The sequence below is a fragment of the Akanthomyces muscarius genome, chromosome 6, assembly GCF_028009165.1.
Source record: "Akanthomyces muscarius strain Ve6 chromosome 6, whole genome shotgun sequence".
NCBI lineage: Eukaryota > Fungi > Ascomycota > Sordariomycetes > Hypocreales > Cordycipitaceae > Akanthomyces > Akanthomyces muscarius.
The window spans coordinates 646057-661041 of NC_079246.1; the positions used below are offsets into that span (position 1 = coordinate 646057).

Here is a 14985-nt window from a genome sequence, read left to right on the forward strand (position 1 = left end):
GGTTTGCCAAAATTCATGTAGCTTGGCAAAGCATTGCAAGCTGTAAGTGCTCTATCTCGCCAGCCAGCCTGCAGGATTTACAGTGGAATTCAGGCGCTGGTACTCAAGGCTGGGTGAACCACGCCACCAACCGAAACAGACCTACACCAAAGATGTGTATAAACATAGTCTTTTTTAGTCAAAAAGCTGATTTCACTAAAACCGACTTTTCTATGGGCCGTCTTTCCGTATTGACTATACGTCTTACATCATGGTATTTATTGTACAGTTGGAAGTAAACCGTATTCTTATATCTTATTCACTACGACCCCAGGGAAGCGCTGTACCGCTTTTGCTTGAAAAAGTTCTCACTTCAGGCTCGAACAACTACTGCGCCATTTCAAAGCAGGCGGATGGGGAAAGGCGCTGCCAGTTGGACGGCTGTCTCTGGTGTTGGGGGTAGTGTAGACTCTTAGATGCCCTTGGAGTGCATCCTTACAACAGCAATGAAAATTGACCCAGTTGGTAAAACTATTCTGCGAGCGCAAGAGCATCATTTTCTCGCAATTGTTTGTATATTTTGCTTAACCTATATATATGTCCATCACACTTACGTCATGACTCATGTTCAACGTGTACACTTTTACCAAGTCATGGTGCAGCCAGAGTGCTTCTGCTTGCGGTCCGACGTATCAATGACCTTGACGTCCGACTTGAGGCTGACATCCGGCGCCGCACCGCGACGCTTGCCGCTGCCGTTGATTGGCACGGGCTTGCTGGCGGGCATGCGGTGGGTGCACTGCTTGTTGTGGCCGGGGATCAGGATCGAGTTGCCCTCGCCGGCCTCGCGGGCCTCGGCCTCGACGAGGTGCAGCTGGTGGACGATGCCGCTCCAGTTGGGCTCGACGCTGGGGTAGCCGCCGGGGACGTTGCTGTCGTGGATGGCGACGACGGTGTTTTGCGCGACGTCCTCGATGGCGTTGCTGGCGCTGTAGGGGTCGGGCACGTGCGAGTCCTGGTCGTACTCGTTCCACCAGCGGTCCGAGTTGGACAGCGACTTGTCCGGGTACGCGCCGCTGAGGTCGAGCGAGTGGCTCGTCTCGTGGGCGATGACGGTCATCATGTTCTCGCCGGCGGCGAAGAAGGTCACGGTGCCGTCGTACTCGTACGCGTGACGGCCCTTGTCGGGAAGGTCGATGACGTGGCGCACCCACTGGCGCATCTGGATCGGCAGCTTGCCAAACTGGCGAGCCATGGTGTCGATGGAGGCGTTGGAGTTGCGGTGGTGGCAGAAGACCCAGGGGTCGCCGCACTGCACTTTGTGTAAGTCACTTTGCCGCGTATGGGGATGGGGGCACGGGCTGCATGGTCAACTTACATCGGCGTACTTGACGTCAAAGGTCTGGATGTCGGCAGGGTTGAAGTGAGTGCCAGAGTCAACACCGCCGGTCACAACCTTCTTGCATCTAAGCCCGTGACATTAGCTACATGCACAACGAGACGTACCATAGCTCTGACAACTCACCCTTCAGGGATGTATCCATTGTTCCACTCGTGCAGAGTGTAGCTGGTCTCGGGGAGGTACTTCTCCAAGCCAGCCTCGAGGTAGTCGAGGTTGGGGTGCACGGGAGGCTTGGTGAGCTTGTCGCCGGGATTGGGGTGGGCAGAGACCGCCACAGCGGAGAGGAGTGCGGCAGCAGTGAGACGCATATTGAAGACTTTAATACGTTCCTTTTTTGGCAGGGACGTATAAGACTGAGCTTGATAGGCTTCTTTCGAGATGACCCTGATGGTTGGGCTGCGTCTCCTTATATATTTCAGCATCCGCCGAATTACTTCCCAGTCCTCAACTATCCAGTTGCAACTACAAGAAACAACTGGGTTCAAACACCCCAGCATCGGTCGCCACAATATGCTTACGGTCCATCCCATGCTCCTGCAAGCCTAGTCAACCCCAGTCCCGGTGGCCCTGTCATAATCTCCAGGCTTTAATGCAACCTTGCAGCCACCAGCAAAAAAGGTGAACCGAGCTTCTTCGACCAAGCAGAAACCGGGTGGCTTCCTAGCTAGGATTCAGCCCGCGCCAGCCAAGGTGGACTAATAAGCAGAGGGGCTGTTCACCCAAAACCGCCACTGTAAGCTAAGCCCAGGCAGTGCATATTATGCCTCCGCAGGTCAAAAATAAAATTGTTCTTGCTAACAATAGAACACAGTTCTGTCACTCAGAAACTGGCTTGGAAATCGCCAAGTCGATCGTAGGGCTCAGCAAAGGCGTCTGTACTCGCAGTCGACGAATACAATGCCGGCCGCGAAAATTTCCGGGCAAGACGACCTAGGCTAGACTCGTCACTAACCTTCATCCTTCCAATACTACTGTGTGATGCATATGCAAGAGGACTGCTAGCACGTTGGGTCGACCTTTGCGCTTTCGTATGCGAAAGAGGCAGTCGCCGCATTGTGCGTCATGGGAGCCCATGTTAGTGCCACGCTGTGTGCCTGATAATCCGGTTACGTCCTGCATATGCCGGACTTAGTATTATCACAGCAAGAACAGTAGGTGCGGGATTGGAGCTCTGAGAATGATGCTCTTCCTTCTTCTCGAAAAAAAAAAAAAAAGGCATTCGGATGGCAGCACACAATGGGGCCCTATCGCCCAAGGATGAAGCTCAAAGCCCGAGACAACAAGACCAGCTCGGGTTGCAGGTCAGCTTTTGGTGGACAATTCCAACCACAAGTCTTTCCCGGCTTCTCCGCCCCGCGTTGCACTCTTCATTCAGGCATGTTTCTTTAGCTAACAACCTTCTCGACAATGTGCTACCAAAATCTGACAACCCGGTCGAAAATGGTGCTGCTGGGAAGCCAGGGGCCGCGCCGCAGACCATGTGCCGATCCCCTCCTCGATCCTTCTGATCCTACAGGGCAGACTAGGCACGCACGCCGCCCCGTGGATCAATGCCGCTACGACACACCAACACCCTCGGCCAAGGTGATGCTAAAGGCCCGAATCTGACATCTCCTGCTGGAACCCCATGGGGCTCTCGATTCTGCTTTCTCCCCTCACTACTCTACGTCATCGGCCAAGCCAATGCCACCCTCGTCTACTCGGAAAATTTGCTAGGAATATCTGCCAAGCAACAGAATCGTGCAAACGATGGCGTCTTGCTCAAAGCCATCCCATCGCGGGGTCGGATATGAGGATTCGACGTCACTGGATGGTACTTGTCCTGTGCGCTGCTTACACGGACCACACCGCATGGTAGACAGCGATGCGCGATTCCCGACTCGGCCAACCATGACCAGCACGGGCTGCCAGCAATGCCGGCTTCACAATCCTTCCATCGTTCAAAGCACCAAATACTGCAGGCTAGGGTGAGGGATGATGTAGCAATGCACGCAGCCTAATTTTGAGATTCGATGCACGATGCACGGCGGGGCCTGCTCATCTCCCGCTGTCGCGTTGCGGACACTCTGCGTTCTACCGTGAACGGACTGCCGTACCTATTCCGGCGACATATCGGTTCTCTTAGCCTATCATGAGTGGATCCTAACGGAGGATGTAAGTCGTGTCGTACAATGGCACAGGGAATGTAACTCAATGGGTTGTCCCGGCTCTAGCTCGTAAAACACTGGCAGCGCGAAAGCCAAGCAACATTCCGAAAATTTCCAGTAGTATCTCATACTTGGTAATCTGGTCATCCATGTGGGAAAAGCCAGTTGGAGCTAAGAGGTTTTGCGGTTTTGCGTATCATAGCCACGAAACGACGTTGGCATCCAACAGCTCTTTGTCAGGCGCAAAATGGCATACTTGCCGTCTGGAGCGGACACCAGTGGGTGGATGACGTAGCGGCACCAAAGCGTTAGAGTATATATACTTGATCCGTTTTGTGAATTTGTTTATCCTTTGCTATACTGGTATATCTAGAATACCAGCAAGTTCGGCATATCAGCAAGTCCGAGATGAGCGGCCAACTCTATTGGCGTTTCAATCTCGTCTCCAGCATGGCCGTATTATCACCAAGCGATGGATAAATCTTGACAATCTCCAGACCAGCCTGATCACAAACATTCTCAAACTCGGCCTTGGATCTCTCTTTGCCGCCAATGGTCAGGAGCGAAAAGTCGAGCCAGTACAGCGTCATCCGCCCATTCACCTGTACAAGGTCCGGCACGATCATGTCGCAGATGACAAGACGTGAGTCTTGCGCCATTGCCGAAGCCGTGTTTCGCAATATCTCAATCGTTTCCGGGTCGTAAAAGTCGTGAAGGAGGCGGCGCATCAGGTATATACGGGCGCCTGTACAACGGCAGTTAGCGCCAGTCCTCGAGGTTGCGACTTTTCCATCTTTTCGAGAGTCACTTACCCTGTACTGGCTGCGGCGTAAAGATATCGTACACCAAGGTCTCGATTCCAGGCACATCATCTGGTTTTAAAGTGTCAATGACCGTGGCCAAATCCTGCAGCACGAGACGACCGTTTAACGCCGCTCCATCGCCATCGCCCAATATCTGCAGCAGAGCCTGTCCTCTCCCGCCACCAACATCAACAATGGCAGGCCGCTCGGCCGACACGTCTCCGTCACTCGCAGCCAAGTGCTCCTTGAACGGAAACATGCCCAGGACCGGGAAGTTGCTCGCCATGCTCTGCATCGTAATGTTCCAGAGCTCGCGCCGCGGCGGGTCCACGTCCAGCACCTCGTAGTACGTCTTGCCCTCCATGCCCGCCGTAAACGCAAAGGGCGTCTTTCTCGGGTCAAACAGCTCCCGCGGCCCATGCGCCTTGCAGTACTGCGGCAAGCCGATCCAGGCCTGCATAATGTCCACGCAGACCCCGACGAAGCCGCCCAGGCCGTGGCGGGGGTCAAAGGCGGCCGAGAGCGGATTGTGCGCGTACTCGTCGTCGCGGCTTGTCTCGGCAAAGATGCCGTTGACAATGAGGATGCGCATGGCTCGGGTGATGACGCTCTGGTCCACGTCGCATGCGGCTGCGAGCGTGGCGGCGGAGACGCTTCCGTGCGAGGGAACCTTTTCGAGGGCGCCGGTGCGGACGACGAGGTTCATCGCGGCGCCGATGCTCATGTTCTCGAGCCATCGCGTCGCCATCTCGTACGGCCCCTCCATGGCGGCGCGAACGGTCGAGGCGCGGTTCAGCAGTGCGTGCTGCTGCTCGACAGAGCCATCGTAGGACTCGAGCTCTGCTACGAGAGCTCTGGCCTCTTCAAGGGCCTTGGCTGCAACTATACTGTTCATTTCGTATAGTTGTACGTAGTACAGGATAATGTTTCACCGGAAGCGATTGTTTCGGTCATGTCTGCTAATCTATTATATCGAACGACTTCGACTTTGAGCGGTTTTCTTTTTTTCCTTTTTTTTTTTGCTTTTGCTTTCTCTTTATCCTTGAACAGACGAAAGCGGGGGAGCATCTTCACCGCCTCTAGTTATTGATCTGATAAAATTTTCAGCTCGCGTTTTGTTGTGATGAGAAGTGACGAGTCCTTTGCATATTTTGTCATCATAAGAAACTGACGTGTAACGGTCGGGAAGAGGCGGCGCCATGGGTCGGATGAGGGGTACTCTTCCATCCCGGGCGTGGCAAGCAGGGGTGCCAGCCGTGACCCAACAAAAAAAGAAAGAAAAGGGCCAGTCTCCCTTCCGTGTAACCAAATCATCCGTTTCTGTCTGGTTTTTGGTTACATTTTCGGACGTACCATCGATACCATGGAGAGCCGTCCAGACCCCATCGCTGCCACCGAGGTGAGCAACGTTGGCGCACTACGAATCACTGCCTGTGGTTGTTGACCAAGATGTGTAGGATGATTCGTCGATAGACTCTTTCGATAATCGTAGTGAGGTATAGCTTTATCTACACTTGGAGGGTGCACCATCAGAGTTTTAATCATGTTTAGGTGAGCGATCTCGGTTCGTCGGCGTCCTCGTTGACGTCGATAGACACGGAGATCCTGCTTGGAGAAGTGGGAGAAGGCAGGCGGACGTATGCCGTGTATGGCAAAAAAGGTACGTCTTTCTTGATGCAGAGATACAAATGGCGACGGTACTTAGATCTTTCTGCAGAATATGGCTTTCCGATGGACGCGCAGGAGCTCGAGCGGCTGGACGTCTGCCACATCAAGTATTTTGCTTTATTAGAGAAGCACCATTTTCTCTCTCCCATTGACGACAAGTACAATCCGCAAAGGATTCTGGATCTGGGGTGTGGCACAGGTATTTGCGGAAATTCTTTTCTGAATGCCGGCGTGCTTACAACAGACAACAGGTGCATGGTGTATTGATGTGGCGGACATGTTTCCGAGCGCGATAGTGAGCATAGCTGGCACTATATGAGTTGACGCAGATGCTGAAGCAAGAACCAGGTGGTCGGGGTCGACAAAGCAGTAACACAGCCTGATTTGTACGTGGTCCGAATCGCTTTTCGCAACGACCCAGGCTGACTGATACGCCCCATAGCGTGCCTCCAAACTGTTCTTTCGAGATTGACGACATTGAAGAAGACTGGACTTGGAAGGATGAGACGGCCGACTTTATATTCGCACGCGATCTCATTCTCTCGATCCGAGATTTCCCTCGTCTAATCGAGCAAAGCTACAAGTTCGCATCCCCCCCCCACACACACACATCTTTGGCGGGAGTAAAAACTGACCAAAATTCCCCTCCGTCTTCAGGCATCTCAAGCCCGGAGGCTGGGCAGAGTTCCACTGCGTCACCGGCGTTTTGCACTGCGACGACGGCACCGTCGCCAACGACAGCGCCTTCCAGCGCTTCTCCGCGATGCTGCAGGACTCGTGCAGCAAGTACGGCACGCCCGTCGACGACCCGGTACGGTGGCGGGCGCAGTTTGAGCACGCCGGCTTCGAGGACGTCGTCGAGGAGGTTTTCAAGCTGCCGTGCGGGCCGTGGGCCAAGGACGCGCGCCTGCGGCTGCTCGGCGGCTGGGAGCAAAAGAACCTGCTCAACAACCTCGAGGGCATGGTGATGCGGCTGTTCCAAAAGGCGCTGGGCCAGTCCGAGGAGGAGATTACCGTGTACCTGAGCCAGCTGCGCGACGACATACGGAACCGTGATGTCCATGCCTACTGGCCATTGTAAGTGAGAGCGTGTTTTTTTGCTGTCCGGATTCGCGGCTGATGTTGAGCTAGTTACACTGTTCGCGGCAGGAAACCACTATCTTGAGCGGGATGTTCTGCTTTTTCTTCAACTCGGGCACTCCTACTTGCCCAGGTGTATTTGTCATATTCGGAATCGAACTGAGGGAGTCCAAAATTGATGTTTCTAGTGCCGTGTTAGCGAGATATGAATACCAGCGTCTTTCTCACTTGCTTTTCCTCTAATGCAGGCGATTTATATAAGCCGTCTGTGACAGTTTGCATCATCACAGCCCACCTAGTATATCCTGCCAGCCCGTCCCAAGCAAAAAGCATACAACGAATCAGTGATGACGGCGGTTCACTAAACACAATTCGACGAAATGGACTCCGCGTGAGAACAAACATTAACAAAATTAGTAAAGACATTTCCACTTTCCACAATTAAGATGCAAGGCACGAAAATGTAGCAATTCGCAATCAAATTGAGCATTCACAAGCACCTGGAGAGATAATTGGGTCATAAGAGTAGGATTGCATCCATATCTATCTGTACAAGACCTGGCAGAGCCATCTAAGGTCCCATTGCCACCTTGCATCCCCCCGAAGCAGCCTGCAACGTCCACCCGCAGGATGCCGTATATATATAAAAATTATAAAACCATAAAAGCTCTCCGACTCTAGAGGCGTCTAGAGGAGTGCTGCCAACCAAATATAACTTTTTCTATCATCTATTGAAATGAGAATGAAGCCAACAAAACGCCATGCCAGAAAATGTATATGCGGTGTGAAAAAGAGAGCAAAAGAGAAAAAAGACTCCCGCCTTTGCGCCAAGCTATGAATCGAATAATCAAAAGTTGGGAGTCATGCTGAATGGATGAACAAAAAAAGAGGCTTGAGTGTGAGGTGGGAGAAAATCGCGAAGTCGAATATGCAGTGGGTGGTGCGGCGAATTTCTTCAAGGTCGTCGACTGGCTGGATCGGCTGCCATCGGCTTGAGAGCGTGCTTTATCGAAGCGAGCCGATTTACAGGGCCAGCTTCTCGCGGAGGGCCTTTTCGCGCTCCTCGGCAAACACGATGCGGCTCATCTCCAGGACGCGCTCGAAGCCCTCGCGGCCCTTGACGGCGTTCTCCTTGAAGCGGTTCACGAGCGTGTCCTCGATGGAGTTCTTGATGCGCTGCCAGCCGCCGCAGAGGGCGGTGATGTTGGCCGTCTGGGTGAATTGGGTCTGGTGGTCGCCGAGCGGGCGGTAGACAACCTCCTCCTGGACACTGACGAGGTTGCTCCAGGTCAGGTTCTGGCTGACCATGGTGACGGTCTTGGTGGCCGGGTCGACGTAGCTGGCCTCGTAGACGAAGCTCTCGTCCATCTTGCTGCCCATGAGCGACTTCATCCAGTCGGGCGCCGATTGGCGGCAGGCGATGAGGCGCTCGGTGCGCAGGATGCCGGTCGCGGGGTCGACGCGCCGCGAGAGCGTGTCGACGGCGATGACGTGCTCCGATTTGTTGTTCCAGGGGCCGTACTTTTGCCAGTTGGCCGACGAGACCTCGTCCCAGGAGTAGTTGAAGGTCACGGCGTTGGAAAAGACCTTCATGTTGTAGGTGCGGAAGTGTGTGTGGCGACGTGTGTCGTGTCGGAAAGGAGTCAAGGATGACTGTGAGGTGCGGAGGTGTCGCTAAAGAAAAGATATGGCAAGAAAAGGATGGATTGCCTCAGGAATGGACAATGCTGGCTTTTCTTCCTATTCGGCGCTTTTTCCTGGGTCGCCTTCGTTTGAAAATTCGCACGCGAGCGGTTCCGAGTGGACTATCGTGTAGAAATGAGATGCGTCGTTTGCGTTTTCTTTTCCTTTCTCCCGCTAATGACAAAGAAGAAGGGAAGATATTAAGAAAAAGTATTAAAAAGCAACAGTCTATAATTCGTCCGGTCGTGTCGATGGGTGATGAAGGGGGCTGACGGGTACAAAACGGTTGTGTGTGGTCCGGGGCAGAGGTACTTTTAAAAAGAGGGAGGAGTCAGAGTGGGAAAAATACCGACGACTTCGGATGCGGGTTTTTCAGGGGAGCGGCGTTTTCTGGGTGGCGCAAACAGGGCCAAATTTTTTCTTCCTGCGCATGTGCTCAGCGGCTTCTAGTGGCTCTTGTAGCGGCTTTGCCAGCGGCCCGAGCAGGCTCTCGTTTTTAGTGGTTGCGTGCGGTCGGAGACGCCTCTAGAAAGAGGAAAACCCTGATAGAGGCTCCATAAAATATGCATCGGCAAGACCTCATTGGCTGCGTTGCCTTGGAAGCTGTCCCGATGCGGACTAGTGTCTCATAGGCCTCGAGAATGACCCGGAGCCGTCCAAGGCCCAGACACCAATGAGACAACTGCCAGCAGGAAAACCGTGCCCCGGAATGCCCGCAAATGTGCTCGGAGATCATCTTGGTCAAGTCTTGTTTTTTCTTGGTTTTTCTTGCCCTTTTTGCCCACGGGGAAGCTGGATCGACGCTAGAGAATGCAAATCCCTCTTCCTCGGCGGAAAAGCAACAGTATTGCCACTCACGGGCCACCCCCGGACAAGCGGACGCTGAGACGGCGGGATATGAGTGAGCCGCTTATTATTATGGCACTTCTGACGCGGTATTACTCTGCTTGCCTCGACATCGAAGCTAATACAGTGGATTCTGATCTTGGTGTGCGATTTTGCGGCCACTACAATGTAATGCTTAAATAAGTATAAATAAATATGTTTGGATGGCCAAATCGAACACGAACAACTTCAACTCTTCGTTAGCTGGCCATGTGAGGGAGGAACCAAAGAAGGAAACGTTGTAACAAAGAAGGCAACATGGTGCAACATGTTGCAGCCAGCCAAATCGAGCAAGCCGAGCCACCGCACAAGAGCAGCAGCCCAGCCCGCTCATGCACCGTCCATCTGATAAGCCGAGACTTGGCAGCAGCCCTCGACGTTAGCGGTACAGCGCATGCCGACGCAACCCAGGGTCATGCATGCTACGGCGAATGAATATCGCTCAGAGTCCATCATTGCGTTGTCATTGTGTTGTCTAATCAATTACACAGGGCGGGCTGCAGGTTATCACTTTGATGTCATCACATCTGCTAATGTCGTATTTCTTCAGCCACATGTCTCCGCACTACGTTGTCAGCAGCCGTCATGTCTGCCCAAGATTGATCTTGAACCATCTTCAAGCTAACGTTGTTGTACTTAGGCTCATCTTAAGAGCGTCAATCATCAAGTAGTAGACATGTTCAATATTTCGTCGACCCTTGTCAGGCTCGTCGGCTTTGTGCCGCCAACCATTTCCACACAGTCAGTAAATAAAAGGTCTTGTTCATTTTTTTAACCATCAAGTTGAGTGCTTTGTTTTTTTTCTTTCATTTAAGTTGCCATCTAACCTCGCATCTTTACATGCCAGCTAGTAGTCCTCGCCACGGCTGATGACCTCCTTGACGGTCGGTCTAATCAGAATAGTCTGTAAAACAATTAGCAAAGCTGCCATCGAAATGTGTACCTTTGGTTTACTCACATGCTCAAACTGGGCCGTGTAGGAGCCCTTCTTATCAACCAGCGGCGGGTACGCCTCGACAACACCGGCTCCAACCAGGTGGTTCAGCTATTGCACCATTAGCTCCAATTTCCAATCCTCAACCCGCAAGACGTAAAACTCACTCCCAAAAGATACTTGTCGTGGCCCATGCGGTCCAGATAGCGTCTGCAAAACGGCAGCGTGCCGAAACTCTTGTTGATGGCGGTCAGCAGCGTCTTGGCCGAGCTCAGGCGCAGGTCCACGTGCCCGGCGTCGGCATTCTTGGCGTAGTGCGACACCTCGCCGTCGTCGCGCACGTAGCCGTTGCCCGTGCTGCCAAATGTCTCAATCGCAAAGACGTCGCCCTCCTCCATCTTGGTCTGGTCGTTGCTCTTGACAATCGGCACCGACTTGGTGCCGTGGATGCTGTACGGCAGGATGTTGTGCCCCGTCAGGTTGCGGATGCTCTTGACCGGGTACGTCGTGCCGTCAATCTCGACCTCGTAGCTCTCCATCGTCTCCTGGATGATGGCGCCAATCTCGCCCACGCGCGCGTCGATGCCCGCTTCCTTGATGCCCGCGTTGGTCGCCGCCTTGACGGCCGCCAGCAGGTTGTCGTACTTGTCCTCAAAGGACATGGTAAACGCCGAGTCGACGATGCGCCCGTTGACGTGCACGCCAAAGTCCACCTTCATCACGTCCGCCTGCTGCAGCACCATCTTGTTGCCCGCGTTGGGCGTGTAGTGCGCCGCGCAGTGGTTCAGGCTCAGTCCGCATGGAAAGCCCATGCCTGCCACCATCGGGTCACCCTCGACGAGGCCGTCGTGGCCCGTCAGCGCCCGTACGCTGTTCTCGATGCCCTCGGCAATCTCCGTCAGCGTCTGGCCAGGCTTGATCGACTTTTGCGCGTACTGCCGCACCTGGCGGTGAATCTCGGCCGCTTCGCGATAGTCGGTGATGAAGTCGCTGTTGAGGTTGTCCAGGTGGCGCTTCTCCTCGTCGGTCGTTCGGTAGCGGTTGTCGTCCTTGTATTCAACCTCCTCGCCCTTGGGGTAGCTCCCGTTGGGGAACAGCAGGCTCAGCTTGACCGTCGGCGGCTCAGTCTGGCTCGTGGGGTTCTTCTTCTTCTTTCTGGGCTTTCTCTTCTTCTTCTTTTTGGCGGCGCCGGTGCCTGCGTCGGCGCCGTTGGCAGGCTCATCCTCGGAGTCGTCGCCGTCGTCTTCGTCGTGAGCGCCAGGCTTGCCGTTGGCCTTGTCATCCGCCACTGTCCGGATCCTGGGTTAGCGTATGCGTTCTGCTGCGCGTCTAGTTCCATCAATCAGATGTAGGTCATACCTTTGAGCTCCTTGAGAGCCTCCTCTGCTTGCGCGGCCATCTTTACTTGGTCTTGTGATGTCGGCGCTTCTTGCGTGAAAAGAAAAAATGGTTCCCGCAGCAAATCGCGGCCGAAAATTTACCCCGCCTGGCACAAATGCTACCGATATGACGTGTGGGGTGTGCACCGCTGTAGATTATGAAGAAAGCGGGAAAGTCCTGTAACCCAATTAGTGATACTGGTTTATAAAAGCCTGCTTGCAATTCTAATTTGCCTGATTTGCTCGGCTTCTGCTGCGGCTATTGTCAGTGCAGCTCAAGCGCGTGGGGCTCAAATCCGCGGGGCAGCTGGCTTCGCTTGTACAACTTGATTCCAGCAAACAACCCTGCAATCTTTCAGCATTTAGGATGGAAGAACAAGTGCAAAGACTCGTTGAAAAAGTATGGCGAAAATACCAAGAAACGCCCGCGGATAAGCGTGTTTGTAAGTTGCAGCGTCAGATCTTGTCAACCACTCTAACCGGTACTCGCAGTGATCGGTATCGCTGGCATCCCCGGCTCAGGTATGTGACGTATTGCGGCTCTGCGGCTATCAGACTAACAGAATTATGAGGTAAAACAACCTTTTCAAAAGTCATCACAGCTCGTCTCAATGAGCTAGCAGCAAAGCAAAACACTAGCTCTCTTGCCCCAGCGGCTTTTCTACCCATGGATGGCTTTCACTACCCGAGGAGCTATCTGTCGGCACAGGCGGACGCCACTTTATATCATGCTCGCCGCGGCGCGTCGTTCACCTTTGACGCATCCAAGTTTCTAGACTTGGTTACGAAGCTGCGCAATGCTCCCCTGGACAAGGAAATCAGAGCACCGTCCTTCGACCACGCCGTCAAGGACCCCAAGGAGGATGACATTGTCATTGCTCCTACGCAGCGCATCGTTGTTGTAGAGGGCAACTATTTGGCGCTGACTGCCGATGTCTGGCGCGATGCTGCGGCGCTCTTTGACGAGCTCTGGTTTGTGGAGGTCGATTTCAATCGGGCGAGGGAGAGACTGGCACCCCGCCATGTCAAGGCGGGTATTGTGACGAATCTCGAAGATGGATACAAGCGTGCAGATGAGAACGACCTCGTCAACGGCAGGGAGATTGTCGACAACAAGATGCCAATTCAAGAAATCATCTACAGCACCGAGGACGACAGCTGGGCCCAGTAGTCTGAGCCACACTCGTCGGCAGCCGCCATGTAGAATGGGGAATCGTTGTTCATTAATATTAATAAAAAAGCAAGCTTAAAAGCAAGAAACCAGAATGTATGCGCTACGCTATTTTTTTAAGATGTATGGATATCCTGCAGCATACTATGCCTTGTTTGCCTCTGCCTGTTGCGCGGCAGTCAATTCGTTCATCTTGCTTGCCATGGACAGACCTGTACCCTTTCTGGTCTGTATGGTCTTTTCCCACAGCGCAGTATCCTTGATGGGCTGGCCGTGGCCGTCGAGGCCGAGCAGGTCCATGATTTCCGGGATTTCGGCGTGGTCGCGTGTGCTGCGCATGCGGTGGCACCAAGTAATCTTCTTCACCTCGCACTGGCTGTTGTCATCGCTCTGAGAGGGCTGATGGTCAAAAGCGTCCATGATGGCGGGGCCACCTTGGCCGTCCGTGGGCGTTGTGATTGGCGTCACCAGATCGAGGGGCTCAAACAAGAATTCGCCGCCGACCTGGCGCTGGTCGCCTGATTTCAGCGTCAGGCCGCGCGGCAGCTGCTTTAAAGCTTGCCCCATGCCGGTAAATACGCCCTTGAGGAAGCCCATCTTTATGTACGCGGGCTTCTCGCCAAGAGCAAGAGTCTTGACCATGCCAAAAGCATCGAAGAGAGCACTCTTTGGGTCGGTGTACAGAGAATATGGGCAGTTGGTCGCCTCGACGTACATGTCGATTAGCTTTGGGTCGCCGCAACCGATAACGACGATCGAGGTGCTGACGGGGAGTCCGAGGAGAGCTTCGCTGGAGATCGACTCAGCGAGGGTGCGTATGTATTCTTGGCAGTTCTAAACAAGTTAGCATCGAAAGTTTAGATTCGATGGATAAGCGCGCGTTAGGTGAGACTCACACCGCAGAAAAAGTGGCGGATGAATATTACCAGGACTCGTCGGGCACCGTTACGGCTGTTGTAGAGGCTCCTGAAGGTATGCGACTTGCCATGTTTGTCGAGCAGTATATAGTCGGCAACCTTGGCGATCGTGGCATCCGAGGGTATCTCATCGTTTGTCGCAATCTGGCCATCAAAGTCCGTTGGCTTGTCGATGTCGATGCTCGTCGGAGGCGTCGCCCTCGGAGGGGCATCGGTCTGCGGTGGCGGGGCCGCAGCTGTGTCTTGTACGGGAGCTGCAGCGGGAGCTACAGCGGGTGGCACAGCAGCCGAGTCGGTCTTGGTATCAGACATGCTGCACGAGATGGTGTGACGCCAGACGGCTGGATGTGGCGGAAAGCGAAAATGTTCTGGGAGATTGTGAAGACGAGAAAGGGGTGAAGCAAACAAAAAACAATTGTGTACATCAACGAGGGACGGCAACAGCAGGTGCCGGTGCACCATGCCAAACAGGTCAAGTGCGCTGGCACTACTTTGCTAGGTAGCGGGCACGCGGGTTAGAAAGGCTCTGCAACGGGGCTTCGCTGCCCTGGCAGTGCCTGGCACCCTGGGTGCAAAACCTGCCTCAAAGAGTTGCAAGGGTCGCTAGAGGTGGAGGGTTTTGAAGGCTGTGCACCCTGTCAGTTGGTTGCACTGCGGTTTCATCTGGAGCCATGCAACTTGAATCCCTTTGATGCAAGCTTCCCTGTTTCCAAGGCGCACAGCCTCACAGATGGGGCTTGTACCGCTGTCACCAGCCACAGATGCGATGGCGACGGCTGTGGTTTGTTTTGTTTCGACATTGTCACTTGCTTGAATTTCAATCTTGTAACTGATGGGTCCGATCTATTCAGAACCGGCCGGTTCTTCTAGGAATTGTCGGCTTGGCTCCAGGTAAGGCATTCATAAGATTGCGGCATCTTGCAGTATGTTGAATTGG

General features: G+C 53.8%; 7 protein-coding genes across 7 annotated transcripts; 2 read left to right on the forward strand and 5 right to left on the reverse strand.

Moving 5' to 3' along the window:
- Window positions 1-622: 622 nt before the first annotated feature.
- LMH87_000232 (uncharacterized protein) lies at window positions 623-1689 on the reverse strand (the record flags this gene model as incomplete). The annotated part of the gene is made up of 3 exons (XM_056198105.1): window positions 623-1291; window positions 1358-1445; window positions 1505-1689. The coding sequence occupies 3 exons, from the start codon at window positions 1687-1689 to the stop codon at window positions 623-625; spliced, it is 942 nt and encodes a 313-aa protein (XP_056055086.1).
- A 2261-nt stretch (window positions 1690-3950) lies between these two features.
- Window positions 3951-5226, reverse strand: LMH87_000233 (uncharacterized protein; the record flags this gene model as incomplete). The annotated part of the gene is made up of 2 exons (XM_056198106.1): window positions 3951-4273; window positions 4341-5226. The coding sequence occupies 2 exons, from the start codon at window positions 5224-5226 to the stop codon at window positions 3951-3953; spliced, it is 1209 nt and encodes a 402-aa protein (XP_056055087.1).
- Window positions 5227-5694: 468 nt separating this feature from the next.
- Window positions 5695-7164, forward strand: LMH87_000234 (uncharacterized protein; the record flags this gene model as incomplete). Its single annotated transcript, XM_056198107.1, has 9 exons — window positions 5695-5730; window positions 5789-5827; window positions 5883-5991; window positions 6049-6198; window positions 6251-6294; window positions 6348-6385; window positions 6442-6582; window positions 6657-7076; window positions 7131-7164. The coding sequence occupies 9 exons, from the start codon at window positions 5695-5697 to the stop codon at window positions 7162-7164; spliced, it is 1011 nt and encodes a 336-aa protein (XP_056055088.1).
- A 938-nt stretch (window positions 7165-8102) lies between these two features.
- On the reverse strand, window positions 8103-8672 carry LMH87_000235 (uncharacterized protein; the record flags this gene model as incomplete). The annotated part of the gene is made up of 1 exon (XM_056198108.1): window positions 8103-8672. One exon carries the CDS (start codon window positions 8670-8672, stop codon window positions 8103-8105), a length of 570 nt encoding a protein of 189 aa, XP_056055089.1.
- A 1822-nt stretch (window positions 8673-10494) lies between these two features.
- On the reverse strand, window positions 10495-11980 carry LMH87_000236 (uncharacterized protein; the record flags this gene model as incomplete). Its single annotated transcript, XM_056198109.1, has 4 exons — window positions 10495-10551; window positions 10606-10692; window positions 10749-11869; window positions 11941-11980. 4 exons carry the CDS (start codon window positions 11978-11980, stop codon window positions 10495-10497), a joined length of 1305 nt encoding a protein of 434 aa, XP_056055090.1.
- Window positions 11981-12327: 347 nt separating this feature from the next.
- Window positions 12328-13131, forward strand: LMH87_000237 (uncharacterized protein; the record flags this gene model as incomplete). The annotated part of the gene is made up of 3 exons (XM_056198111.1): window positions 12328-12403; window positions 12453-12482; window positions 12533-13131. 3 exons carry the CDS (start codon window positions 12328-12330, stop codon window positions 13129-13131), a joined length of 705 nt encoding a protein of 234 aa, XP_056055091.1.
- A 144-nt stretch (window positions 13132-13275) lies between these two features.
- Window positions 13276-14360, reverse strand: LMH87_000238 (uncharacterized protein; the record flags this gene model as incomplete). Its single annotated transcript, XM_056198112.1, has 2 exons — window positions 13276-13965; window positions 14028-14360. The coding sequence occupies 2 exons, from the start codon at window positions 14358-14360 to the stop codon at window positions 13276-13278; spliced, it is 1023 nt and encodes a 340-aa protein (XP_056055092.1).
- Between the last annotated feature and the right edge of the window lie 625 nt (window positions 14361-14985).